Source organism: Balearica regulorum, chromosome 18 (genome assembly GCF_011004875.1).
Source record: "Balearica regulorum gibbericeps isolate bBalReg1 chromosome 18, bBalReg1.pri, whole genome shotgun sequence".
NCBI classification, from domain to species: Eukaryota; Metazoa; Chordata; class Aves; order Gruiformes; family Gruidae; genus Balearica; species Balearica regulorum.
The window spans coordinates 216,511-242,429 of NC_046201.1; the positions used below are offsets into that span (position 1 = coordinate 216,511).

Below are 25,919 nucleotides of genomic sequence, written 5' to 3' on the forward strand. Positions count from 1 at the left end.
AGTGGATACTCTGCATTATCACTTTCTGGTCTCTAGTTCTGAACAGTTGAGGGTTTGGCTGGGGGGGGGGTGTCACTTCATTTCACAAACTAACAAAACAGTTTTAACTGGTGCCGTGTGTTCTTATGTTCAGCCTGTTCAACAGAACCTCATAGATTAGGTATGTACCTTACACAAATGTAAAATAAAATAGGTCATTTAGCATCAACACTGGACATGGTGTAGCTGTTTTGAACACAACTGGGAGGACAGAAGCCAGGAGGGAGAGTTCTGTGATTTCTTTCCTAGATGCTTGAGCTGGCTAACATTTATTTTTCTAGAATTCCGATTGCAGAGATTCTTCCTCTACCTGTCAGAATCTGTCAGGTAATCCCTTTTGCAAGTTAAGCTGGGTCTGAAAGGAAATAAACAGAAAACCCAGCACCCAGAACAACAGATCTGCATAAAGCACTGGCAAAGTATCTTGTCAGCGCATAAGAGCCCTTGCCTTGGAAAAGAAAGATTACTGAACAGTAATAAACTAAAATCAAAAGTGCCTTCAAGGTCAGAAAACAAATGCAGCACCATGCATTTCTGAAAATAGGGAAGACCCTTCCCTGTCCCACCTCCAATCAAAGGGGGTGCTCAAGACTTTTTTTTTTTTTTAAATGACAGCACTTTCAGGAATCAGGAGATAACAGCATGCCTTGATTATTTTATAAACCATTTTTAACTTTTTTTTTTTTTTCTTCTCAACAGCCATTCCCTGCTTATGCATGTGTGTGTATTCCTGCATGCACATGTGCACACACTCCCTCCAGCCCTGGCAAGATCAGTCTGTATTTCCTAACCTGCATTACAAACTATGTTACAGTTTACAGTCAGGAGTTCATACACGGACTGGAACAGTATGCTGAAAAAACACCCTAAATAAGTCTACAGCTACTAGTAGTTTAAAAGAAACCTTCTCATTCAAAGCACTAATAACAAGAGAGCCCACAAGGAAGATTAACAGGTCACTAAGCAGAGCAGAGCACCATATGTGAAGCAGAGGCCTTGGCCTACCCTTAACACCAATCACCTTTGTGCTCACTTTCTTCTACTCTGTGTTTCAATTTTCCATGCTGGTTCTTCAAGCACCTTCCCTATCACATAATCATGTGCATCTTAATCTCTCTGGACATTTGTCTACATCTAGCTAGCTTTTAATTAGCTGTTCCCATTCATTCACACTAAGTCCTCTAGAAGGACCACAAGAGGTAAGACCTTCATATCCATCTGGAAGCTGGACTTAAATGCTGCCTAACATTTAGTTCTGGCTTTCAACAGATTATGACAATAAAAGTAGTTCAAACTCTCCTATTCTCATTTTTCATTTACACCTTACTTGGACAAAGTATTTTCCATGAGGTTCTGGGAATAGCATCTTCCAACCTTAATCAGCTTGTTAACCAAGACTTTCAGCAGCTTTCATAATTTCTGACTACCCTTGTATTCAAATCAAGTTTAGACACTAAGCTAGTAGGTGTTATTCTAGCTTGCCTTGTGAATTTGAACCAGCACAGAAATCGAGGGGGAGGGAAAGGGTGTGGCATTCACCAAACAGCCCAGTGATTAGTGTGGGAGAACCAAGTTTAAAAGTGCTTCTCTGCCTTTTTTTCAAGATGGGAACTTGAAACCACATCTCCCACCTCCTGTGGAAATAGTCCACTTCCTTCGCACAGGCATGCACTTTAAAGCTGTCAAGTATTCTGAGTTCCCTGGTCTGTTCAAAAAGCCGCTCTTCCAATGAAAAGCTCAGTATCATGAAATTTCAAACTGCTTACCTGACCCCTTCTCGTTTACAGTTTCCCCAAAAGATCAGAAAGCTCAGTCATTCTCCTGCTCACTGTGCCAGAGAAAATTTTCAAAGTCAGAAAAGGCGTTTGCATGAGAAACATCCACTGTTACAACACAGTAGTGGACTGGTGCTATGTGAGAGATTTGGGTTATATTCTTAACCACACAGTGGGATTTTAGAACCCATCTCTCACAAGTACAGTCTCATCACAGAATCACTTACCAGTGTGAAGAAAGGATCAAGCTGGCTTTAGGCTGCTAAATTCAGGAAGGGCCTTATACTTGAGAATCCGAAATGGACACATTTCTATACAGAATTAGTATTTAAGTCACATTCGTCCCCACCCCCTCTTCCAAGGCATTTCTTAATAGGCGATGCAGATAGATGCATGCTTATCTTGTTAGCTCCTGACCTATGACATGGCAGGAGACTGCAGTGCTCCTAACACCAGACTGGAATACTGTTTGGTTAGGCACTGCAACACAAAACTCCCCTTGTGCATCCAACTACAAATCACCACGCTAATGGGAAAAAAAAGTTGCAACCTGAGCTTTCAACAGACATTCTAGAAGATAATAACCTCGCAATTAATAAGGTAAAGATGACCAGTCTATTGATTTCTTAATAAACAATGCTTGTGAATTAGGAGGCACTATTACAACATGAGTAAAGCTGAGCCAGTTACCATTCATGTTGGGCACACCTGCACCTACACTAACTAGGGATTACTTTCAGGCTAGGCAATATACTAATTACCCTGTTTATCTCTAATCAAAATTTTGCAGCCTGCCAACTCAGCAAGGTAATGTCCTATTTTGTTTCTGTTTCACAGGCCCTCTAGAAGATATACACTATTTAATTTAAACAGGGGGGAGGGAGAGAAAGGCAGTGCTCTGCATGTAGAATGATAGTGAAAATGTTCCTCAGTCTTTGGGTTTGAGGGGGATTGGATTCTTCTATCTAAATCCAGTTTCAGAGGCACACAAGAAAAAGTAGTAGCAGTTCACCTGACAAAATGAAAGCCAACTGCCTTTATTTGGCAAACAGCTTATGAGACGAGATATCAGAGAATTAAAAAAAAAAAAAAAAACCAACCAACACCACAAAACCACAGACAAAAAGTAGTACATCAAAACAAAGATTCAAAACCCTGGATCTCAGCACATATTTACAGGGTACAAACTTCATGTACACACAGACTTCACAGTTACATAAACTACAGGCACACGGAGAATAACGGTCAAAGCTGTATCTGCAGAAGTATTAGAGAACTGAAACAGTGATACCTGTGGGATGAAGGACAAGAAGATTACCTAGCCTGATCTACCACATAAGACAGATTTTCAGGTCTTGCCAGTTGAATTCTTGTTCAAATTAGACCACCTCTTGCTAATGCTGCCACCCTTCAGTCTAGCTTCTAATAAGTCTACTGAAACCTAAGCTTGAATTATTTCTTTGCTGTCAAGAAACTGTCTTATATGTATTATTAATTTACCAAACTTCTAACTACCAAATTTAACTAGCCAGTTTCTGTTCCCTATCTAATTAATTTAGCGTGATCAAGTTACCCTATGAGATAATCTAAACCTAGGTTGTTCTATCAGACCCTATGAAACACTGAATGGAAATCACAGATCCATAGGAACGCAGAAGCCAAAATAGTATCAGTTGAAGTACAAAGCTCATTTGCAAAGCAGAGAGTAATTCATCCCCTACTCCCTAACAGCATCAGAGATAAGCGGAAGTCTATTCCATACCAGTTTGGTATTTTTCATCCTACAGCGTGTTCTGATGGGACTACTGATAACATGAAATGCTAACTTGTATTAGTCACAAGAGGGTGGCACAAGAAAATACTAAGAGCGCTGTCCTGTGGAGCACACTGCTCCCCCATTATCATCTGCTTCATATAAAAGTAATGAAGGAGATGGCATAAGAACGTCAAATAGCCAAATTAAGTTGGCTAAGACTTTACTCTTAAGAAAATAAATAAATAAATAAATGCTTGACCAGCACTTTCTACCTATGCATGATGGATCTTTATCAGAAGCATTGTTGCTATTATTAAAGTTTCCTCATTTGTTTTTCTGAAAGTTTATATTACATTGCATGTATCAGAAATAATATATTATTCAGCGTCAGTTTTGGGAGCTGTCCAGAGGATGTAACAATGCTGAAATTTCAACTAGGTTACGAAGTAATACTGAGACAGTTATGACAGAGTCCCAGAAACCAATGTACAGATCATACATGCATGGCATGGGGCAAAGACGGAACTCTATTACTTTCTCCCTCATCTACTGACGTCTCTCAGACAACAGCAGCTTACAGATGATCCTGCACCCAGCCACAGTCCAAGTGGTAATATAATCTCCCCTCTTACAGACCTCCCTCTACAAATCTTAGCAACACAGACCATTATGCTGGACAAGTTCTGGCCAGGTAATTACCAATCACCCCCCAAACAAATCTCATAACGGCAGTTTCTACATTACCACTAAAATTAGTTATGCTAATTAAAACTGCCTTCACCAAAAGAACCAAAAGAAGGTTCTTTCCAACTGTTTTTCCTTTATTCCTAGCTAGGTTAGGTAAAGAAAGCAGGATTTACACTGCATGAGGACACTATCAATTATGGCCTACCACTGGCACCTCCCTCCTCATCAACAAAAAGGTACTGCAGCAGTTCATGAAATCCACTTAAGTAAGTTTCTCTGAACATATCCTAGACATACCAACATGCTACAGATCCCACAAAACTTAATCCCCTGAAATACCTTAGTCGTCACAGGGAATCACTGGAAATTCATTCTATGCGAGTCACTATTTTCTCATTTATTACTTGGGAAATTACTTAGAAATTTACATTGTGGGAAACTGCTTCTGAATGCAAGTTATACAGAACTATATCCGTGCTGTGTTATATTTTCTGATTTTTGGACTGGCAGGTAGTTAGGACTGAAGCAGACATTGAACAATGTCTAGAAGAAATTTACCTGGACAGCCCTGACTCACATGTACAAATCCTAAAGCAACAACATCTTCTTTCTCAGGCTAAAGGAGTTACATGCCAGTAATTCTATACAAAAGCATATACTATGCTTGAACAGTGTCAATGAACTAAGCAATAAAAGAGAAACGCTTTATCTGTTCAGAAGAGGTTGTAAGCATTTTTGTCTGGAGAGAAGATACTGATCACCTCTGCCCCAGCTAGGGAACTGCCTCGGGCCACAGCAAGAGCTGGAAACTGCTGTTGCCACCTCGTGGGCTCCATGCCGATTGCTAAAGGATACGCGCTTCCAGCCACTTCCCGAGAGCGGACAAGCCCTAGCATCTGGAAGAGCAGAGACTCTCAAGTCAGCATGCTGAAGACGTCCATTTTACAACTGAGGATTCCTCCAGCGGACAGCCTCCAGCAAGGAACAGAAGTAATCTAATAAAATCAAGAGAGTGGAAGCGTGGCATAAGCAAAGATAGCCAGCTGACATGATGCACTTAATTGGGTTGCAAGACCATCTTTTCAAGAGCAGAGCATAAGAACTTTTCCTTAGAAATGGTATCAGTGGCCCATTTTAGGAAGAAAGCAAGAATGTTTAAGTAGGACTGAATGACTTTCCTTCAGCATGAGCAGAAGGCATTAAAATAAATTACTTTTCCAGCATTTCTACAAAGACGTACAGCAATTTACCCGAGGACTCAACTTGCCTTTCTCACTAAACTGGCTATCAGTGATGCCTGACTTAAAAGTTCTTGATTAACTAGCTCTCTCCCTTCTCCCCTCAAAAATGGGAGAATTTTTCCATGCCAAATGGAAGACATTTAACCAAAGACCTCACAGGAGACCTCACAGGAACTACTGCTTCCATTTTCAGCACCTAAGTCATAAAAAGCACAGAAAGCCAGAGGGAGAGAGCACTGTTACAATTTAGCAGCTGTGCAAATGCAGTCCAGGAATTTTGCTGTTAGAACGTTCCCTCAAATTGCACTTTCTTCACAGTTCATCCAAGCTACATCTCCAACCAGATCAGAAAGCAAAATACAATGGCCTACAAAAACATCATCAAGCTTAGCAAAAAATCAGTGGTGGGAGATCAAAATACCTAAACCCCAACTTTAACACAAAACTGCAAATACTCAGAAGCTTTTTAATCCTGCTGTTTAATGCACTAGATATAACAACTTATTAAAATTTAAAAAAAAAAAAAAAAAAAAAAAAAAAGGCATTAACACATTAACAGTAACATCTGTAGTCAGTTGCCAGACCAGTCAGGGCTGGATCAAAATTCTTAGCTTGCCTTATGGATCAGATGAATGCAAGGCTGCAGTGACTTCAGAAAATTCAGTGCATATCTCCTTTCATTAACACAGAACACGCATACACCTGGGCTGCCACCTTTAATCCCTTTATAAAAGGAAAAGCAGAATAAATGCAACTGGAGAGCGGGCACCTAGACTGGTGGCTTTCAGCTCTTCCACAGGACTTGAGTGGTATTTTATGGCATTTATCCCTGCTACCAGAAGCAACTGTTGCACATGTTGGGAAACCATCACACACTATGGCAGTAAGACTGGACAAGCAGCAGTATTTGCATGAATTAGAGGTTTACTGCTATGGTAACACTGGACCCCAAAGCCAGGTCATGCACAAATGGGAAACACATCAGGAAACAGGTCTTTGAAAACAGAGACCAGAGAGAAAGAACCTGGATCCAAGTAAACATAACACCCTAAAATAAAGGCCTGTGACTGAATGCATGGAAGCAGTGCCATGTTTTCTTGTGTAGGTGAAAAATTAGTAAGAGTTTATCAAAGGAAATCTCCTCTCCCATCAGAACTCTAGCTCCACAATTGAGAGCAATGCATTTCTAAGTTTATCTGGAACAAACAGAAAGCTCAGCATTGCTCAGAATCAAGGCAATACTTTCAGGCCAGCGAGATTCAACTTGATCACGCCTGTCCATTCAACTTAACACTAACTATTTTTGCAGCTTTGAAACAAGAAAACTAATAGCAGGTGAAAAACCTCTCAAATCAGCATCTGTATGAATAACCTAACAGCTCTTTATGGAGTGGTGGAAGAAGGAGAATGGAGAAAGATGTTCTACCAAAACTGAAATGATGACCCATTGCAGGGATGCTGTTTTTAGAAAGAATTTCTTTTCAAGGAGAATTTAAGTTATTGGGATATTCATATTTTCCACCATCAGCCCTGACCCTCTCAATCCGAGCAAGAAGTGAGGGAGACAGGGACAGTTTGTGAAGCTCAGCAGTTAGCGGGTGAGACACTGGCTACAGTCCTGGAGGGACCATTTCTTTTGGTAGTGCACGAAGTTTTTCACATGTTGGTGCTCATCCTGGACTGGCTGTTAGCTGGAGTAAGCTCCCCTTGGCTACCTTCTCTCGGAGGAGACTGCAACAAGACCAAAACACATCCTAGTTAGTGATGTGTGAATATCCTGCAGAGTGTTTCCTGAGAGACCAAATGAAGCACAGGTGAAGCACAGCAGGATAACCGCAGGGGGAAAACAAACCCCCAATTCATAAATATTGATGGCTTTGCAAAAGCTTTGTGTTTACAACTTCCGTAGTTACTGTTCACAAGAACTGTTCCGAAAAAGTCAAACCATAACTTTTAAGCCACTCTTATTTCCTATGTACAAGGTGCTGTCAGCCCCAGAAGTTGAAGCCTATCTGGCATTCAGGTATCGCAGAGATTGATATACAATAGAATTTAACATGTTCTGTGGCAGATGGCCTGTCCTCCCTAAGGGCATTCTTTTGGAACTGCATCCTGGAAGGAATACTCCAAGCAATTCATGTTTGTTTGGGTTTTTTTTTTAACTTCCTCTACTAAAAAAAAAATACTTCAATCAATCTTTGTTCTGATAAGATAAAAGATATATGTATCAAGAGTTAGTTGGAATGAATTAGAATCAACCCAAGCATATACACTTCAAAGGACATCATTCTGTGTTGTACAAGCAGGTCAATGTATTCTTGTTCCTTATATATTTAGTATTTACTACTGTAAGAATTTGTCCAATCGTGAGCACAATAAATCCATTCCCCTCCAGAATCTTCAATTCATCAACTTTTATAGTTTCAGTAAAAAATAAATAAATAAATAAATAAATCTTATCACTGTCTCAAAGTCCACATTTAACATGCCCATACCTTCACATGTATCTGGTTGCGCAGGACTGCAGCTCGCAGGATCATAGCTTTGGCACGTCGCTGAAACTCTTTGCCCATTAGTAAAGACTTCTCAAAAGTTGTGCTGCGCTGATCTACATCTCGAGCATAAAGAATCTGTAACCAATACAGAGGACTGTACACAGGAGCTATGACAAGGTTCCACAGCAGGAAGCCCCTTCTGTGCAAGGGAACAAAGCTAAGTTATCATGGAGTCTGATTTTACACTCAGATCAGCCCTATTGGAAATACCAGTCACAACAGGTGAATGCAACTTCAAAGCGTCCCAGGAATGGAGAGTTTCTAATCTTAGCATAGCTGTTCAGTCTATAATCTGTGGCTCAGATGCACTCACCTTACTGTGCGAGTCTATTCTGGCATTGATCAGTCCCTCCAGGATCAGCTGAGTAAGTTCATCTTCCAGAGCAGCCACTGTGGTATTAAAAGCAGTGGCCATCTTGCGCATATCTGCCGACACATAGGGGCTGAAGTACTAGGAAAAAGAAAATATTCAGTCACCAAGTGTACTCCCTGCCCTCTGAAAAGCCATGGGAAAAGCAATTACAAAGAGATGGCCTATCTCACTGTTCATCCACCTCTCAAGATTACAGGAACAATTACCTGGATAAGGGCACGATTTCGAATCTGAGTATAAAGTGTCCTGACATGAGGTGCAAGGTACATATCCAGCAGCAGGTTGTCCTGTGCAAAAAAAAACTCATCAGAAGCTGATAAGCAGCCTGGAAAAATATATTATTCCTATGTTCTGAAACACATATGTATATATACTTCAACCTTAAGGATATTACACTACAGCAAGACAATACCATAAAACAAGAATGAATAAAAGAACTAGCAATATATTTTAAGAAATTATCATTTCTCCTCATCCTCTACTGCTAAACTATTTCCAAATTCCATTCACCATGTCAGGAGACAGAAGACACAGAAGAGCTGAACACCCTTAGCAGCTACTTTTAAGTCACCGCTTCTCACAAAAGGCTAGGCAAAGGGAACTTTTAGGGTCTGTTCTGCACTGCTCCCCTGCAACTCACCTTCATCTCATCCAGCATCTTCAGGCATGAAGCATATTTAGATTCATAAAACTTGAAGATGATGTCACGAACCTGTGGCTCCAGTTCCAAAAACAATTTGAAGGAGCTAGAAATAAAGATGCCAGTGATCAGATGTTGGAACCCACCACTTAAATATCCCACAACCCCATCATTCCAAGTTGCAAGGTTACAAACTCTCCCTATCATTTGAAGATTCCAAGAATTTACTCTCTAACAGACCAGATAGCCCATTTTCAGCTGGGTTGGGAGCCTGGAACACAGAGAGATGCAGCACTGCATCAGAGCTGTAATGAAGGAAGGCAAGAGACTTGACAAACTAAACAGTAGAAGTGTTTGTCCACACAAAACAAAAAAATGAGTGGGAATAGGTCAAAATCAGGATATACCACCAGAAAACATAGGCCACATCTGTGCATGCACTGTAGTCGGTGCTGGCCAGCTTTGCGTTCCCTTTCAAAGCACAGCCTTCACTAAGTACAGCATGCCATAGGTAGGTTAAGCGTGCAACTGTCTCAGGAAAATGACCTACTGTAAGTGTGGGAGATCTTTGGGATGTGCCCTCTTTCTGAGCAGTCTCCCAATTCTCCATCACAGATTTCTGAACCTTGGGATCTCATCCTATGAATCAGCCAATAAAAAAGTCAGGGTAATAACCCTTTTTCCACATCAATTTAACATTAGTGCTTCCATTCACTTAGCTGTCAGGAATTTAGTATCATGGTAATTCAATCTGACACACAAATATCCATTTTCTTCCAAAGACTGTAATTCTCTTAACCCTCTACATGTCATAGTTAGATTATGCTGCAAGTTGTATTAACAATTATTAAATTGTACTAATACAATTAACATACACCAGAACAAGTGGTAACATGAAGGCAAATTATCTTACAGCTACCTTCTATAGGGCTCTATCCCTCTGATTTACTATCTGATATGGATCGCCAATGGAGATAGAAAATTGGGTTATGTAGATGTCAGATTTGATCCGGGTTGGAAATTTCCATTATACTATGAAAATTTCAGCTGCATTGTAGACAGCAAAACATCACTTAATGCTAAAGCCAAACTAAGGCTCAGTGATTCTTTCTCTCCTGTATGAGAAAGCTGTAACTCCTGCCAGAATCCACTCTTAACCAAAGTCCCATGTCCCAGAAGACGTCCAGTATGTACAAACTCCTCTCAAGGCAACATTTACCTGCTGGAGATAACATTTCGTTGCAGTTCCTGACGGTCAAAGGTAGCAAGGGCACAGAGACCACCATATACAGCCACATTGCTAGGAGATAACAGCTAGAGAGAGAAAGTGAGAGCAAGCTGTCACTGACTACTAAAATGGCAGAAGGTTGGAATTAAGTATTCTGCCACAGGCTTTTCCTTCACACAGTGACAAGATTAGTCCTTGTCAAATGCAGTGGAACCACTCAACATGCTCTCAGATATTCACCCAGAGCCTGAGGAGTGATTGTGCACTGCTAAGAGAGCAGAAACCAATTCCAACAGCCAGTCTTTTGATTGAACTACACAGATACACAAATTTTGCAGGTAATTCCTATGTGATCTAGAGTAGATCATTTAGAGATCCTAGGAACAGAGACTTAAAAAAAAAACCACAAACAAACAAAAAATAAAAACCAAAAACCAGATATGGGTCACAGCACCACCAATCTATACAGGAGTACTGTGAGAATAACTAAAATATCTGAATTTTACAACCTAATACTTAGAAGAATTACATCCCCTCCAAGACCTGCACACAGCTCCCTCTTGGTCCTCACCTCAGGGAAATCACAGTGATCAAACGATGCCAACAAGAAGCACTTTGCTGCCTGTTTGTACTTCCGAGCAGCTAGTTCGGCCAAGCCTAAGAACCAGAAAAAGTTAGTCCTTTGTTTATGACAGCATAAAAATTAGGAGAAATTGCAAAATCTGGGGAGTAGGACAGGCCCCCAGATGGTTGCTAGTGCCTTCACTACTGAAGTGAAATGAGACTCTCAGAGAGTATCCAGCATCCTTTGAACTATGTTGACTCACACTGGCATCCTCTCTGAAGAAACTTAGGGAGAAGAAAGAAATGGCAAAAACAAGTCAGCAGTTCCATCTCATCAGCTTTATTAAATTTTGCATTTCTGGTAAGAAAATACAAAGGCTGTCAGATCTGAGAGGAAAAATAAAACAAGCACACACTGTTGTCAAAGAGCCCTACGGACAGATAACAGGCAGAAAGACGGGCGGACAATACAGGAAGCTGAAGGTTTCACTCACCTGCTGCACATTTCAGTTTGGTGAGAATTGCTTGTGTCTGGCTGTCTCTTTCTCCTCTTTGCTAAAGGATAAGAAAAAGCAGCAGTGAGCAAGCAGTATGAAAACCATTTTGATTACAACTGTCCTTGGGATATTTCATCCTAATAATTAACTTGCATATCTCAATAGCAAGATTACTTCATCTTATTTGTCTTGGGAAATATGGCAAGAACTGAGGATGGGAAGTCTCTCTGTTTTTACCATGAGTCAAATTTCCTACACGCATATCATGGGACAAAAGCAATCACGAATCTCAAACAGTATAGCAGCCAAGGAGGCTGGATTAGAGGAAGAACAGACTGTAAGATAAAGGGAGTCTTATAGGGAGCAAGTTGTAAAGGGGGAAAGGAAGAAATCATTTTACACATTTTGGAGACAGAGAACAAAGGGAAAACTGTAACTTTTTAAAACTTTTTAACTGCAAGTTAAAAAGCAGGACCTTACTTCTGCAATTTCTGGTGTAGACTCAGCCTTGCTTACATAGCTCAGAACATGAGACCAATTCTGGAGGTAGACACTGACCTGTAGAGAGCCAGAAACAGGGTAGAATAGGCATGGATAAATGGTGTTACTTAGATAAGCAGTACCATTGCAGACACAAGAGGTGTAACCAGAGCAAAGTACAGGTGGACTTCACAGCAGATATCAGAAAGACACCAAGTACCATTTTCTCAAACCTTCCTACCTTGATGACATTGAGACACATGTTGATAACATGTTTAGCACTGGTGCAGTAATCACGGGCTCGAGAGTAACACTTGAGAGCATTGCTGAGGTCCCCACAGTCAAGGTAATGATCACCTAAGTCATCGTGGCCTCTCCTGGAGCACAGGAATTAAAATACCAATGAACTGCATGCTCAGAAAGGGACACAGTCAGTCTGTTCCAAACAAGTAACTCAACACACTGACCTAAGGCACTGAATGCAGTTGACAGTCTGTGTTAGGTGCCTGGAGGAGCAAAATGCTCTTCCTTGCTCCAGCAGAGCCCTCTGCATCTCACCTGATACTCTCCTTGATGGAGTTCCCTTTGTAATTTTTCAGATCTGTGTCGAGTTTCTCCAGTTTAAGAAGAGCTTTTTTGCGTGTAGCTTCAACCCAAGCTGTGTCAAGAGGAGGGGGTTCAATTCCACTATCAGGGACGGCATCAGGTGTATTCTGCAGTTCTCTGAAAGGAAAGAGTTTCAATGGAGCTATTATGCTGCAAACATTTCAAAACAGAGGTCTGCTAAGTACCTGGCACTGTTACCCTAACAAATAGTACTGCGTACACAAAGCAGACCAAAGAGAAAACAAGGATGGTGGGGGAAAAAAAAGACTGCTAAAATTTCCAGTGAAAACAGTAACATAAGAATCACAGATGTTTACAAATTCTTCTCAAAATTATCCTAATGATCTTTTACAGGTATTTTATTTACAAGCAAGTCATTGCTAATTTTAAAGAAACAACCTGCTCTATAAATCAATTCTAAGTTACTAACAGTGCTGCAATGAATTATTATATTCTATGAAAGTATTTAATGACTCTGAAGTCATTGAATCCAATCAAACATCTCTACATGGGACACAGGGTGCACATGTTTACGAGTTCTCTCCCCAGCTACACTGCAATGGCTTGATAGCAAAGCTACATGGTACAGATACTATTCAACTTTTTCCATCCAGCTCAGATCAACATATCTACTTGCACTGAACTCAATTTCCAATATTTTAAACAGAAAAACCCATTCTGAGTTTTTTGGGTTTTTTGTTTGTTTGTTTTTTACCAACAGTACTTTTCACATATAAGAAACCAATGAACATACCATCACACATACACGGTAAAGGCTCTCAGGGCAAAACAGACAAGAAATCAACAAATAAGCATAGCAACAAAACCAATGCAAAGACAGGAAGTGTGGATGGATAAGTGAGGTATCAAAGGCTACCCTTAACAGCAAACCTGTTGTTAGGGGGAAAAAAGAAAAATAAAAAAAAAAAGGAAAAAAAGAAAAAAAGAAAAAAAGAAAAAAACCAAACCAAAACAAGGCAAACAGTTAGAGAAGGTTTTAATTTATGAATGAAAGACCATCTAGAAGAGGCTTCAACTCTGTAATCTACCTAAGGAAAGACAACTGTGTTCATTAATATTTGAAGCAGTTGCAAGGACTAAACTCTCCTCAATACCTACCTGTAGCCTTTTAAAACACTAAGACTTCAAATGAGATAACGTCTTCTGTGTTTAATCTTTTAAAAAAGCATGACACCTTAGGCCTGAACACACACACGTGTTTCACTGCTATCAAATTATAAGGGCAAAGACAATTTGCATAAGGAACATGCTAGTATTACATGCAAAGTCCCCCACCGTGGCACATTGGTCTCAACGCAGTCAAAAAAGCTCCCCCAGTTCCCGTGATCTCTTAGTACCTGGTGGCCTCAGACAACTTTCTGTGAATTTCTTCGTACACATCAACATTGAAAGTTCTCTGGACAAATGACAGTGCCATCTTGAGAGCTTCCACCCGCAGCTGTGGGCAGTGATCAGCAATAAATTGCAGCCGCTCAATTCGCATCAGACCACTGTAGCTGGACGCATACTGCTCCAAATCCTGCAAACAAAACCTGGTCTTAGTAAGCAAAGACAGCAACACTAAATCAGGCTACTACACTGTGACCTGCATAGGTTTTCCTGCAGTCCTGACCCCTTCATGGAGGGCAATGATTCAGACAAATAAAAAGAACAGGTAAGATTATTCCGCTTCTGCTTTCTTCAAATTTTAGTAATTTCCTCAGTATGCAGTATGTACCAATTCACCTTTTTTATTTCAGTTGTGACGCTATCCATTAAGGCTAATCAGCTCACCCACTTTAAGCTTCTGTTATATTACCTGTTAATAATTTTGTCAAGATTCCATCATTTGATCTGAAGTTTCTTAAAGCAGACAACCTTTCCAGATGTAGTTTTTCCTTGAAAAATAGTTTCCATACGACAATTTGCATTCTTTTGCTCATACTAATTTCTTAAAACATCTCCTTTGAGAACAAATAGTGTCTCTTGAGGAAGGATCTGAGGTGTAAATTCTGAACACTTAACAGATTTTAAGCCTTGGGGTGGAGTGGGAGAATAGGAGCACAAAACATCTAGCAAAGATATGATACATCATTGCAGGGGGATTTCCTAAAGACAGAAGTACACATGCAAACAACCATAGCAGAATGTTCAGGGCAAAGTCAAGCATTCAGGCAGTAGGAAACACCAGATTCAGGCTGCCTGTCCACATTTAATATGCATCCTGTGTCACATCTGACTCCCTCACCCCTGTATGCCTAAACTAAGATACTGCTATAGATGTCACGGTAGCATTTTCTAACATGATTCTTGTCTGATTCAGTGCAAGAATGATCTTGCTCTGAGACCGAAACAGGACTGTGCACACTGAAAATTTGTATTTAGGATTCCTGCTTTATTTGCTACAGAACTTGAAAAATATAAAGGCAGGAGCATTCTTTCTTCCACAGTTTCATGCCTGATGGTGCACAATACTCCTGAAATCACTCAGTAATTTCACTGTACTCCTCAGTTCTTTGAATGTCAAAGGGGAGTTATGGTCTTTCACATCAGTTACAGTGAAAAGAAAATCACTAATTTTTGTGGAACATTTAGATGCTATAATAATAACAAAAACATAAAGGTCACAACATAATCGCTTCATCACTCTAGCTTCAGAACAGAATTGAAATGCAATGAAATGAAACAAGCTATCAGGCCATATGCTGAAAAAAAACCCCAAAACCAACAAAAAAACCCAAAACCAAACAAAGACGGCTGTGCAGTAAACAGTGAATAATCACGTGACAACTGTTGTCAGGCATGGGGACAAGAGGAAAAAATTAATGCTTCAGAGGTTATGTGAGATCCAAAGCTTCCTAACTGAATGCTTCATTTTGCAATTTTAATGTTGCTTTAACTTTTTCCAATTAACATTTTTGTTCTCTTCTGCAACACTCATCTCTCACTGTTACAGAGCTGATACACAAAAATTGGCCAAAATCTCAAACCATTAACTAAAAATTAAAGAAACCAATAGAAGCAAATACAGCCTTTTATAACTCTACAGCTCTGTGGGTTTTAGCCAGTCTCCAGAGGATCAAACAATGAAAGAATCCTATCCTAATTATATACTTAAAGCACCTGAGCCTTGCTCCTCAAAGAACAAGCCTCAAAATAAAGGAATGATGTCTCTGTAAGTAATCAGAGATGTACTAAACTATTTCAGAAAGGAAACTGTGTCAAACAGGCAGCACGCAGCAAGTCACAAAACAGCAATTCCTCCTTCATCTCAGAAGGTGCAGTAGAGGTCAGTACGTGACAAGGAGCTACAGAAGACGTCAGTGCTATTCTTATCCCATCTTGCTTTGAAAAGAATCTATTAATCTCTAAATAACAATTTGACAAGGAGTAAAATGAGGGAGTTTTTCAAAAACGTTATAGGAAGAGGCCATGCCCAAGAAATGTAACCCACTAGCTCTCAACCAGCACATACCAGAGTGGGGTTCTCCACCACATAGTTGATATCAGGTGCATTTTGCTGATCTTCTTGTGGATCTACGTCAATCTGCATGGGCTCTACTGCACCCTAGAATAGCAAAATGAGGTCAAAAGTGGCTTATTACATTTGAGCAGGAGACAACTACATGATTCAATCTATTAAGAACTTGTTTAAATATACATTAAATTTCAAAAATGAAAAAATACCCCACAGTCTTTAGACATGTTTAGGGTTTCTCTCTAGCCACACCACTACTCAGCATGATGCTTGTCTAAAACAAGCAGCACTAAGGCTCAGCATTCACACGGAGCATTTTATTTTGTTTGGTAGATTATCAAACAAGAAAGTGAAGGGGTCAATATATCTGATTCTACAAAGTATCTTGGGCATGCATGTTAAATTCCAAATGATGTTCATTTCTCTTCCTTGAGCAAGAGCAGGCATTAGCACTCAGCTCAAGAAGCTCCAAAAGTCAAAAAGTACCCAAAAACCTCACCAGAGCCTTTCAAAGCTGCTTTAATGTTTAAAATTAATATTTTGGAAAAAAACCTCAAAGATGACAACTGTTACACTTTTTTAAAGTTTAAAAAAAAATGTAAAGAATAGAATGCAGAATGGCAATTCCACAGTTTCTGACAAACACTGGAGAAAAATTTCTCTGCACTGCAAAAATTTACCATCAGTCGAACCATCCTACTATAGTTACCCGAGTCCAACTGTTTAGGTAGATTCTCTTTTGCAGGAACAACGGAATTTTATTCTCACAGTATATCTTGCATTGCTTTGAACCACATGAGGAATCATACCAGCACAGTGACCTCAGTACTACTGCATTAATGCAATACCTGTATGCATTCCCATTTAAGACCAATTTACTATGCAGTCCCACAAACAAAACTGGTATGCTATCACAAAATTCTTTTCCTCCTCCTAGTCAAAAGTGTGCTGAACGTTCCCCCTAGGTATTACCAACTTAAACTCAGGAAAACCAAGCTGAATGTGTTCTTATAAAATGCTGAATATGTGCAGATATTACCATAAGCAACACCTGATTTGGGGTAAATTACATGAGTGGACCTTAACAAGGACAAAAATGCCAGCCACCTTGTATTCGGATCCAGATTTCCCAACTGTAAAAAATGATGCGTCTTGTATTCACCCACAGCCTGTTCATTCTTTCACAGGCTGGTATGTACCAAATATGTACATATCTCAATGCTGACGTGAAATGAAGTAAAAGCAAGTAAAGCATATAAAAGTTTGTTTCCTAGTTTGTTATTCTCTGCATGAAGAAAAGGGAGGGAGGGTGCAAAGGAGGGTTTGATTGTCCAGATCACCGCTCAGAAAAACTGCCCACAAAATCATTTAAGTCGCATATATTGAGACCACTACTTTTTCCATTTTTATCTATCTTATCACTTCTGATATCACAAACAGTATCAGGGTTGCTTTTTTTAGGCTGTGTTTCCCTACGATAATAAAATCCTGATACGGACTCCTTAGAAATCAGCATTACAGAAACTAACAGTAACTCCATCTGGTGGAACAGAATGATTTCTGTCCTGCTGCACTAGTAGACTGTACTCTGCATTTCTCTCTTAACTCCCAGACAAGGAAAAACACAAGTGAGCTGGAAGCCCCACTAGGACACATGAACTCCGACATTTTCAAGCTATTCTTTATTTTGGAAGGAAAACGCAAGGTTTACTTAAGAACTACTCAAAAAGCAAATAAAATAATGGTCACTCCCCAAGATTTTCTGAGCCCAGAAGTGCACCTTGTTGGAAGGTACCTCATAAGGTCTCATACAAGCAGGCACTCAAGCTGAAGTCTCCTGCTGTACTCCAGAGAAAGAGGTGTGACCTAGTGCTGGAGGGGGTGCAGCACAAATCTGACACTGATAGAGCAGCTGAGCTGTATGCTGAACTATCCCTCATCGTGTTCTGACTTTCTGCACCCCCGTGCCCCGACAGAGAACTTGCTGGCTGCTAAAGGGAAGACAGACAGTTAACTCGGAACGGGGTCACCGGTGCGGTTACTGATGGCCCAGGCTCAGTACACCGACCCCCTCTGGGCTCCTGCGGCTTTCCCCCTACACTGCAGGCTCTCAGTTCCTCTTCATCCGCCACCTCGTTACACCCTGCTCTACTACCCAAGCCCTACCTACGGCACGGACAACGCGGAAATCAAGCCGGGGGGCCGCTGCAGCGGCGGGGCACGCTGCCGGTGCCGGAGGACGCTCGGCTGGGAGCTGCTCCTCGCCAACAGCGGCGGAAGCGACACAGACGGACCGGAAGGGCGAGAGAGGGCCCAGCGCCGGCCGAGAGCGGCTCCCCTTCCCGCAATGAAGCCGCGGGCGCGGAGCCGAAGGGGAAGGCCGCACCGCGCCATCCGGAAGCCGCGGCAGGGCCGGGCCGGGCCAGATCGTGGCAGGGCTGGGCCGCACTGTCGGACACCGCGCGGGAAGGGCGCGGCCGCGGCAGCCCCCGGCGGAATGGCGCAGCCGGGCGCGGCGGAGGGCGGCTGACCCATACCTGCAAGTTAAAAACCTGAACGGGCAGCGGCATCCTTCCCCTCGCGGCCGCCACTTCCGGCTGACCTCCCCGCCTCTCTCCGGCGCGGCTTCCACTTCCGGGTCGCGCGGCGCCGCCAGACCGCATCCGACAGGTGAAGCCCTTAAAGGGGCCGCTGCCCGCCTCGCCTCTCCCGCCGGCGCACCGGGCGGCGGTACGGGCGGGGCGGGACTGCGCGGGGCTCCCGTCGCCCGCTGGTGCCCGGCCGCGCTCGCCAGGTCATACTGCCTGGGGCGGCCTTCCCCGCGGGTCAGCGCGGCCTGGGGTGCCCGGGCGCTTCCCCTCCGCCGGCCGCGAGGTGGGGGTTCGTGTGTGTGTAGTGTGACCGGCCGTGGGGCCCGCGGCGCCGGCCCGCCCGGAGCTGCCGCCCGGCCGCGGGGCCATGAGGCGGCCGCGCAGCGCCGCGGGGGCCCGCGGGGCTGAAGCATGAGCGGCTCCTGCCTGGGGCTCCGCAAGGCCTGCTTCCTGCTGTCTGTCAGCGCCGCCGCCCTCCTCCTCCTCCTGCTGCCGCGGGGGCAGCCCCCCGCCGCGCCCCGCCGTGGCCCGCCGCCCGCCGCCGGGCCTAGCGGGCCCCCGCCGCAGCAGGCGGGCCCCGGGCAGAGCGGCGTGCCCGGCACACGGGCGGGCTCTCGCGGGGAGCCGGGCGGCGGGGCCGGGCCGGGCGGCCGGGGCGGGGGCCTCGCCGGCAGCCCGCAGCCTGCGCGGAAGGGCCGCCTTGGGCCTGCCGGGGGCTCGGCCAGGGAGAGCCTGGAGCTGAAGGATATCTTCATCGCGGTGAAGACCACGAGGAAGTACCACAAGAGCCGGCTGGACTTGCTCCTCCAAACGTGGATCTCTCAGGCCAGGGGACAGGTGAGGCTTCCCCAGCGGGCTGGGGCGAGCGGCCGGCGGCCTCGTCCCTCTGTTTCCCTGCTCAGCCACTGCGCTTTCCCACCCAGTTTTTCCTTGCGTGTGTTAAAAACATCTTTCCTTATAAGACTGAGGAAGGTCGTCCTATTTAAAGAGTTCATCTGCGTGGGCCTCCAAAGAGTTCCTTTTTGATTAAGCTAGTTATTTGCGATCTGGGATCCATGGTCCAAGCAGAAACGGTTTGCTGACTTTTGTATGACCGTGGAAAATACTACATGATAGTGAAAGATCCCTAGTGCTGATGCTTCTAGGCTGATACTTTGAACTAAGTAGTTCAGTGACTTAAGTTCTTCCATAGAACAATGTAGAACTTGTTCCCTTGATTGGGAATTTTAGTCCATTGAAGCACATAAATGTAATTTTGCCCAGCAGTTGGGACAAGACAGCGTTACCACCTGGCACTTTCCACCCTGACTTACTTACTTTTCTTTTAGCTTGCCTAACAGCTGTGGATTACTCCTAGCCAGAGAGAGTAGGTGAAATTGCAGAGGGAGGTACTACCAAAAAAGATGGTCATTCCTATCTGGAAATTGGTTGTCTGTACCATGAGATAAGGAGAGTAAAATCCTGGATGCTTTACTGAAATGATGCTCTTCTGGTTTGTGATGTAAAAATGTATCAAATAAGTCAAGGGCCGAAGCTGCTGAGGTTCTCTCCACCACTGTTCCCCACCCCACTTCCGATTGCTACTGTGAAATAAACTGACAGGAAAAAGCATTTGGAATTCTGACAGTAACTGAGCAAAGTTGAAATTAGTTTCTGAAATGTGGATGTGCTATTTTTGTCTCCCACAGACGTTTATATTCACGGACTGGGAGGATCGGGAGCTACGCCTGAAAGCAGGTAAGCTGCGCAGCATAGGTGCATGTTGACTATTACAAATGAGTTTTGTTTGTCATACTTTACCTAGAAGTCCTTAGTTCATGCTCTGCAAGCAATTAGGGTAGTTAAGATTGAGAAAATGGAGAAAACTTCTCCTTTCACAGGAGAATATGCTGTTTCTACTTGCCACCTGGACAAGATGCCTGGAACTTCCTGAATACTGGGTTCGCCTTTACACTCCCTTACTTCCTGTTAGTAAGCTTAAGACTATCTGGTCCAAAGTTATATTAGGTATTTCCTTTGTATACAGTCTCATGGCACTATTTATATACCCTACACTCACATTTCTATGTACTCTACAACTTGCATTCCATATGCATAACCCATGAGCCCTGCCTGTCCTGCAGTTTACTGTCCATGTGTGCACCATATGCACTTCAGATGTACAGTATTAGTGCCAAATGTGGACTTCTTTTGTAGTTTTTTTGACTACACATGCTTCTCAAACCTGAAAGGGCTGATCTTTATTTTTCTAGGGGATCATATGATCAACACCAACTGTTCTGCTGTCCATACCCGGCAAGCTCTCTGCTGCAAGATGTCTGTGGAATATGATAAATTTCTGGAATCTGGGCAAAAGTAGGTGAAACACATTGTTCTGATTGACTTTGTTTCTTCCAGTTCTGTGCTCACAGGAAACTTGAGTAACCTTCTCTGTTCCAGTAAGGAATGCAGTATTAGCTAAAACGTGGTGATGAGCATAGGGGGGAAGGGAGCACAGCATGAAACAGTGGTTATAAACAAGCATCATCTGAAAGGTGGAAAGGATGATAATCTAAAGGGGGTTATTAATTTCAGCCTCTTTCTAGAATTAGGATCTGTGGGTGCCTTCAGCTTCCAAATTCTGTAATTCAGGACAATGGGAAATGCTTTCTGCTCCAAGCCTGAAAGACTAAGACTCAGCTCTAAACTTGTAACTCATTTCTTTGTCACTGCTCTGCAGTAACTTTCTTATTTTGTTTTGTTTGAAGATGGTTTTGCCATGTGGATGATGACAACTATGTGAACCCTCGGACTCTACTGCGTCTCTTATCTGCCTTTTCACACAGCCAGGATGTCTATGTGGGGCGACCGAGTCTGGACCATCCCATTGAAGCAGCTGACCATGTCCAAAGTGATGGATCAGTAAGCAAACTTTGCAGTTAGTCTGAGAGACATCCTGACCTTCTAAGGTTTTAAAACCTTGAGAGTTCTTAGGATTCCCCCATAAAAACAAGTGATTTAATCGGCAAGGAATGAACCTGGCACTGGTCGCTTTCAGAAACGGAGTGCTAGGTTAAATGAACCTTCAGTCTGATCTCATATGCGTATGTACAATAGAGTTTGTCTCCTGGGTGGATGTCTTTCTCTTCCTTTACTCGTGTATGTTGATCTCCTTCATGAGGTGAGTAGGACCTCCCCACCTTGACTCTTTCTTTTCCTTTAGTAGTTTTGGGGGCAGTGTTCCTTGTTTTAAGCGTTTTGGGGTTTGGGTCTTTTTTGTTTGAGAGCAGTATCCCATTTGTCATCATCTTGAACCAGCCTCAGATGGGTGACAAAGGCTCGCTGGGTACATAAGGCATTTACAATACTGAATGGTTACTAGGCTTCCAAGAAGTGGAAGCAAACATATCTCAGTCACAAGATATATATGCTAAAGGACAAGTCCTCACCAGGTTGTGTATACTGACAGGCCTAAAGATAAATCAATCCACTGGCCAGAAAGTCACTTAGAAAGCAGCCTGTTTTTTAGGGAAGGCTGCACAACAAAATAGTCTCCTTGGACGTGGAGCCAAGTGACTAATGGACCACCTTTGATTTCCTCAGGAACACTGAGCTGGCTGTGACACTTGGCTAGAATGACCAGGGGACAGATGGAATTGGGTGGGAGTGGGACTGTAGTTTCCCATTTCATGTGTGCTACCTCAGTTGTGCTATCTTGATGGTTCACCCGCTGTTGGTTCCAGGACTGAGTTTCATTTGGTAGAACAGCTAGCTGGACTTTCAGCAGCCTAAAGAAATAGGAATTAATCTGTAGTCTTGTTTTGACTCAAGTGCAGTATGTGACATCCAATAGAACCACAAGTTCCCTTCCTTGCCCAGCCAAATGGAAAAAGCTGATTATCGCTTAACTACTGTGTGTTTTTCTTCTTGCTCTTCAGAAGACAACCGTGAAATTCTGGTTTGCCACAGGTGGAGCAGGGTTCTGCATCAGCAGAGGTCTTGCCCTGAAGATGAGTCCCTGGGCCAGGTAAACACCATTCCTAGCTGAGCTCCATCACTATGTGGTTGGTAGTCTTTAAAGCATATTTCATCTTGTCTCCTATGTTCTGTCTCACAGCCTGGGTAATTTCATCAGTACCGCAGAAAGAGTGCGTCTTCCTGATGACTGCACTATTGGCTACATCATTGAAGGGCTGCTGGAGGTAAAGCTGCTGCACAGCCCATTGTTTCATTCCCATCTGGAAAATCTGCAGAGACTACAAGGCGAGTCTGTGCTGCAGCAGGTAGGGCTAAGCCTCATGTCCTGTTCTTATACTTACACCTCAGTCTGACCAGAAAGAATACTCTCCATAGACTTAGCTCTCTTCAGCAAAGAAGGACGTCTACAGACTCGCTCAACGCTGTACAATTCCTTCATTTAGGTAAAAAAAACATACTTTCACCTTAGCCAATTAGGTCATATAGCAGTCCCTTCCTTTGGGGACCCATTCTGCTACGTTAAGCCTAAATATGGTGTTCCCCATGTCCTCCTAAACTGACTTTCCATGAGTCACAGTAGCAGCAAGTGTAGAAGGAAAGCAATATTTAGTTTGCCTGCCATGTAAGAAAGTATTTCTGTCTTTCCCTAAAAGTCTTGGCCTTAATTCATGCTGTTCAAAAAGACTAGTGTCGCAGCTATAGCAAGTACATCTTCAATAACTAAGACACAGTTAAACACTTAATCATTTTTAAGAATAACTTGTCTGAATCTCAAGAAACTTAATGTTTCTTAGGAAACATCAAGTAGTTTTTTAATTGCTGGGATACCTTTTTACTCATGGGCAGTAGATGGAGCTATCAGGCTATCCAGGAAGCTTTGTCTGCCTCTCGCTGTTTGGCACTATGAAAAAACAAGAGAGCAGTTTTGCCCCTACAAACTGCTTGGTTATATTTTCCTGGCAATTGTATTAGGCAGCAGAAATGTACACTTGGGGCCAAATTCCAGTGTGATGTAATCTCCTTCACGTTAATGAATTTAACTGTAGGCTGAATACAGCCTTTTGTTGGTGATCGTTGTTTCCCTGAGACTTGTAACAGCTAACCCAAAATCCAGGAAGTCTACAATTAGAGAGAAAATATAAGTTGTCTTGTACCTGGCACCTGAAAACTTCTTAGTACAGTGCTTGTGTGGAAGAATAGCACTGAATTGGAGTTCCAGAGATGTAAATTTTGTTGCCACGTTTGTCGCACAGCAGCCCTTTCCATGCCATTTAACATCCAAATGTTTCTATTTTCCCTCTGTGCTAAGACAGTACTATTGCAGACTTCAGGCAATGTCTGGTGAGGATGAACATATGTTATTTAGTGAAGGTACAGAGACAGCAGGATGGATGCCCTTGCAAAGCTTAGAATTGTATCTCATCTTGTGTTTCAGGGCAATGGAACTTTCAGCTCCTTTTGTTTATTCTCCCACACTGCCTTTAGATGAGCAGTGGTCCATTTGATAGCTACCATTCAGTGCCAATATTACTTATGTCAAAACTAACCACTGTTTTTCAAATGTAATCCACCATTAAGATCAGACAGGATCCTTGGAGTCTTTCTTCATACCTCATTAATAATCCTGCTATCCCTGCTCTGTTTTTCTGCATTAGTGTTACAATTTCTGAATATTTATTTGCTTTTACAGGTAACCCTAAGTTACGGGGACCCTGAGAACAAACACAATGTTGTGAGCGTGGGAGGCGTGTTTGGCCTTCAGCAAGATCCAACCCGGTGAGTGTCCACTTCCACAAGATGATCTCCCTGCCTTGTTAATGTTTATCAACTGTAAGATGGTCAAACCCACTGATCAGGTTATTTTCTCGTGTCAGCTCTTGTCACTCTGCTACAGGCAGGTAGCCCCACCTTCTCTGCTCTGTTAGACTGCTGCACATTCAATGCCAGTATATTCCCTGTATGGAGAATTCCAATCTAATATTTTCCTTTTTTTCTTCATAGATTTAAATCTGTCCATTGTCTGCTCTATCCTGACACTATTTGGTGCCCTGCTAAGAAGATGTCGTAATTCTTGACCGGTTGTTGACACCTGTATCTTACCTAGTTTGCTTAAGATGGGAGTTGTGGTGGACTTTTCTGGTTTGGGTTGGTTTTTTTTCTTCTTCTGGGAGACAACCAGAGGTATCTACAAAGGAGGTAGACACTCTGTTTACAAAAGCAAGAAGGTGTGGTCTGTTCAGCTGCAGCCTGGGACATTCCAAGAAGAATCCTTGTTCTTTTGTCCAGTGGCTCTTCATATAATGACTACTTGTACATGTGTATGAGTCACTTTACACTTTCATCTGATGTCATGTGAACCTGTGCCTGGACAAATGCAGTACTTGGACTGATAGCATTCTTACTACTGTTAGGGGCTTTTATGGGCCATTGTCTTGAAGCTGGAGTGCTATAGCAGACTGTAGTCCCCATGGTGACAAGAGAGGGGAAGTTTTCACTCATCTTTCTTGGGAACAGGATTATTTAAGAGCTTCTGTGGCCTGCCATATTAAAACCCCACCTGTGGGCTGGAACTGGGTCTGTTCATAAACACCAGAAATCCTGGAATCACTAGGGTAAACAAGGCTGAAAGCCTTTGTCATGGGAAAACCCTGTGTAAGGGTAAGCTTACTCAGGACTGGATAAGAATTGCTTACAGTGCACATTGTGTCCCCCCCCCCGTAGTCCATGTGTACCTCCCATGGAGGTGATTGTCAGACTTGGCTCTCTTACCAGTTGAATTGCAGTGTTTGTTGATTATGATGGTGGTCTGCCAGGTCCAAGACTATTCCCTTGATATTTGATACTGAAAAAGTATTTGCCCGACTTAGATGGTAATCATTTCTCCTGCTTTGCCCACAGCAGGTTGTATGAGCTAGAGCATGCTCACTGGCTGATGAAACATGCCCTGTTTCTGAAGTTGTGCTGTATGTTTCACTGTCTGTGAGGGAGGAGGAATGCTAGATGGCTGTAATCCCCTGAGGAAGTTTTTGATGGTATCATTTGAGGACCTTTAATTGTATGACTGTGGTTACTTCAGCTGCTTCAGATAATATTTCGATTACTTTAAGGTCTAGATCAGTGTTTGTTTTTACTTCTTAATGTTTCAATAATTCATGCAATCACTAAAAAGAGACTGTGCACTCACACAAAGGCAGAAGTTCAATGGTGTAGCAGTACCACCTACTGCTGCTTTTTAAATAAAGTAAGCTTAGTTTTGAAAGTGGAAGAAATGAGGCTCCATATGCTTACTCTTCTGTTAGCCCAAACTTTGGCCATGTATAATCCCTACCTGACATGAAGAACAGCATAAAAAAGGACTTTGCAAAACCACTCTTTACTGTCACAAACTCTTCAGAAAATACTTGCTGGTTTAGTGCTGGAGGCTGAATTAAGGGGAGAATAATAGAATGATA

General features: G+C 42.7%; 2 protein-coding genes across 6 annotated transcripts; one reads left to right on the forward strand and one right to left on the reverse strand.

Moving 5' to 3' along the window:
• Nucleotides 1-2,821: 2,821 nt before the first annotated feature.
• On the reverse strand, nt 2,822-18,714 carry GPS1 (G protein pathway suppressor 1). 5 transcript variants are annotated; one of them, XM_075770737.1, is made up of 14 exons: nt 18,457-18,714; nt 15,917-16,009; nt 13,800-13,981; nt 12,394-12,558; nt 12,077-12,212; nt 11,836-11,913; nt 11,353-11,413; nt 10,866-10,951; nt 10,286-10,380; nt 9,067-9,172; nt 8,633-8,713; nt 8,367-8,504; nt 7,994-8,128; nt 2,822-7,229 (listed from the first exon to the last, which is right to left on the reverse strand). In XM_075770737.1, the coding sequence occupies exons 1-14, from the start codon at nt 18,580-18,582 to the stop codon at nt 7,155-7,157; spliced, it is 1,557 nt and encodes a 518-aa protein (XP_075626852.1). In that variant the 5' UTR covers nt 18,583-18,714; the 3' UTR covers nt 2,822-7,154. The 5 variants fall into 5 exon arrangements, with proteins under 5 accessions (XP_075626852.1, XP_075626851.1, XP_075626855.1 ...); XM_075770736.1 differs by having other exon boundaries at nt 5,036-5,252; XM_075770740.1 differs by lacking the exon at nt 18,457-18,714 and adding an exon at nt 18,086-18,205 and having other exon boundaries at nt 5,036-5,252.
• Nucleotides 18,715-18,790: 76 nt separating this feature from the next.
• RFNG (RFNG O-fucosylpeptide 3-beta-N-acetylglucosaminyltransferase) lies at nt 18,791-24,682 on the forward strand. The gene is made up of 8 exons (XM_010302199.2): nt 18,791-19,347; nt 20,199-20,247; nt 20,763-20,865; nt 21,258-21,411; nt 22,428-22,516; nt 22,607-22,772; nt 24,158-24,243; nt 24,469-24,682. Exons 1-8 carry the CDS (start codon nt 18,922-18,924, stop codon nt 24,533-24,535), a joined length of 1,140 nt encoding a protein of 379 aa, XP_010300501.2. The 5' UTR covers nt 18,791-18,921; the 3' UTR covers nt 24,536-24,682.
• The last annotated feature ends 1,237 nt before the right edge of the window (nt 24,683-25,919 follow it).

What these genes read in the sequence shown, in the direction of transcription:
- GPS1 (XM_075770736.1), bottom strand. Translation starts at nt 18,582, where the DNA reads ATGCGGTCTGGCGGCGCCGCGCGACCCGGAAGTGGAAGCCGCGCCGGA. An exon ending in TGGTGGAGAACCCCACTCTG is followed by an intron (nt 13,982 to 15,916) that starts GTATGTGCTGGT and finishes TTTTGTTTGCAG; the next exon opens with GATTTGGAGCAGTATGCGTC. An exon ending in CGAAATGTTATCTCCAGCAG is followed by an intron (nt 9,173 to 10,285) that starts GTAAATGTTGCC and finishes CTTTATTTCTAG; the next exon opens with CTCCTTCAAATTGTTTTTGG.
- RFNG (XM_010302199.2), top strand. Translation starts at nt 18,922, where the DNA reads ATGAGCGGCTCCTGCCTGGGGCTCCGCAAGGCCTGCTTCCTGCTGTCT. An exon ending in TTTCTGGAATCTGGGCAAAA is followed by an intron (nt 20,866 to 21,257) that starts GTAGGTGAAACA and finishes TTTTGTTTGAAG; the next exon opens with ATGGTTTTGCCATGTGGATG. An exon ending in AAGATGAGTCCCTGGGCCAG is followed by an intron (nt 22,517 to 22,606) that starts GTAAACACCATT and finishes TCTGTCTCACAG; the next exon opens with CCTGGGTAATTTCATCAGTA.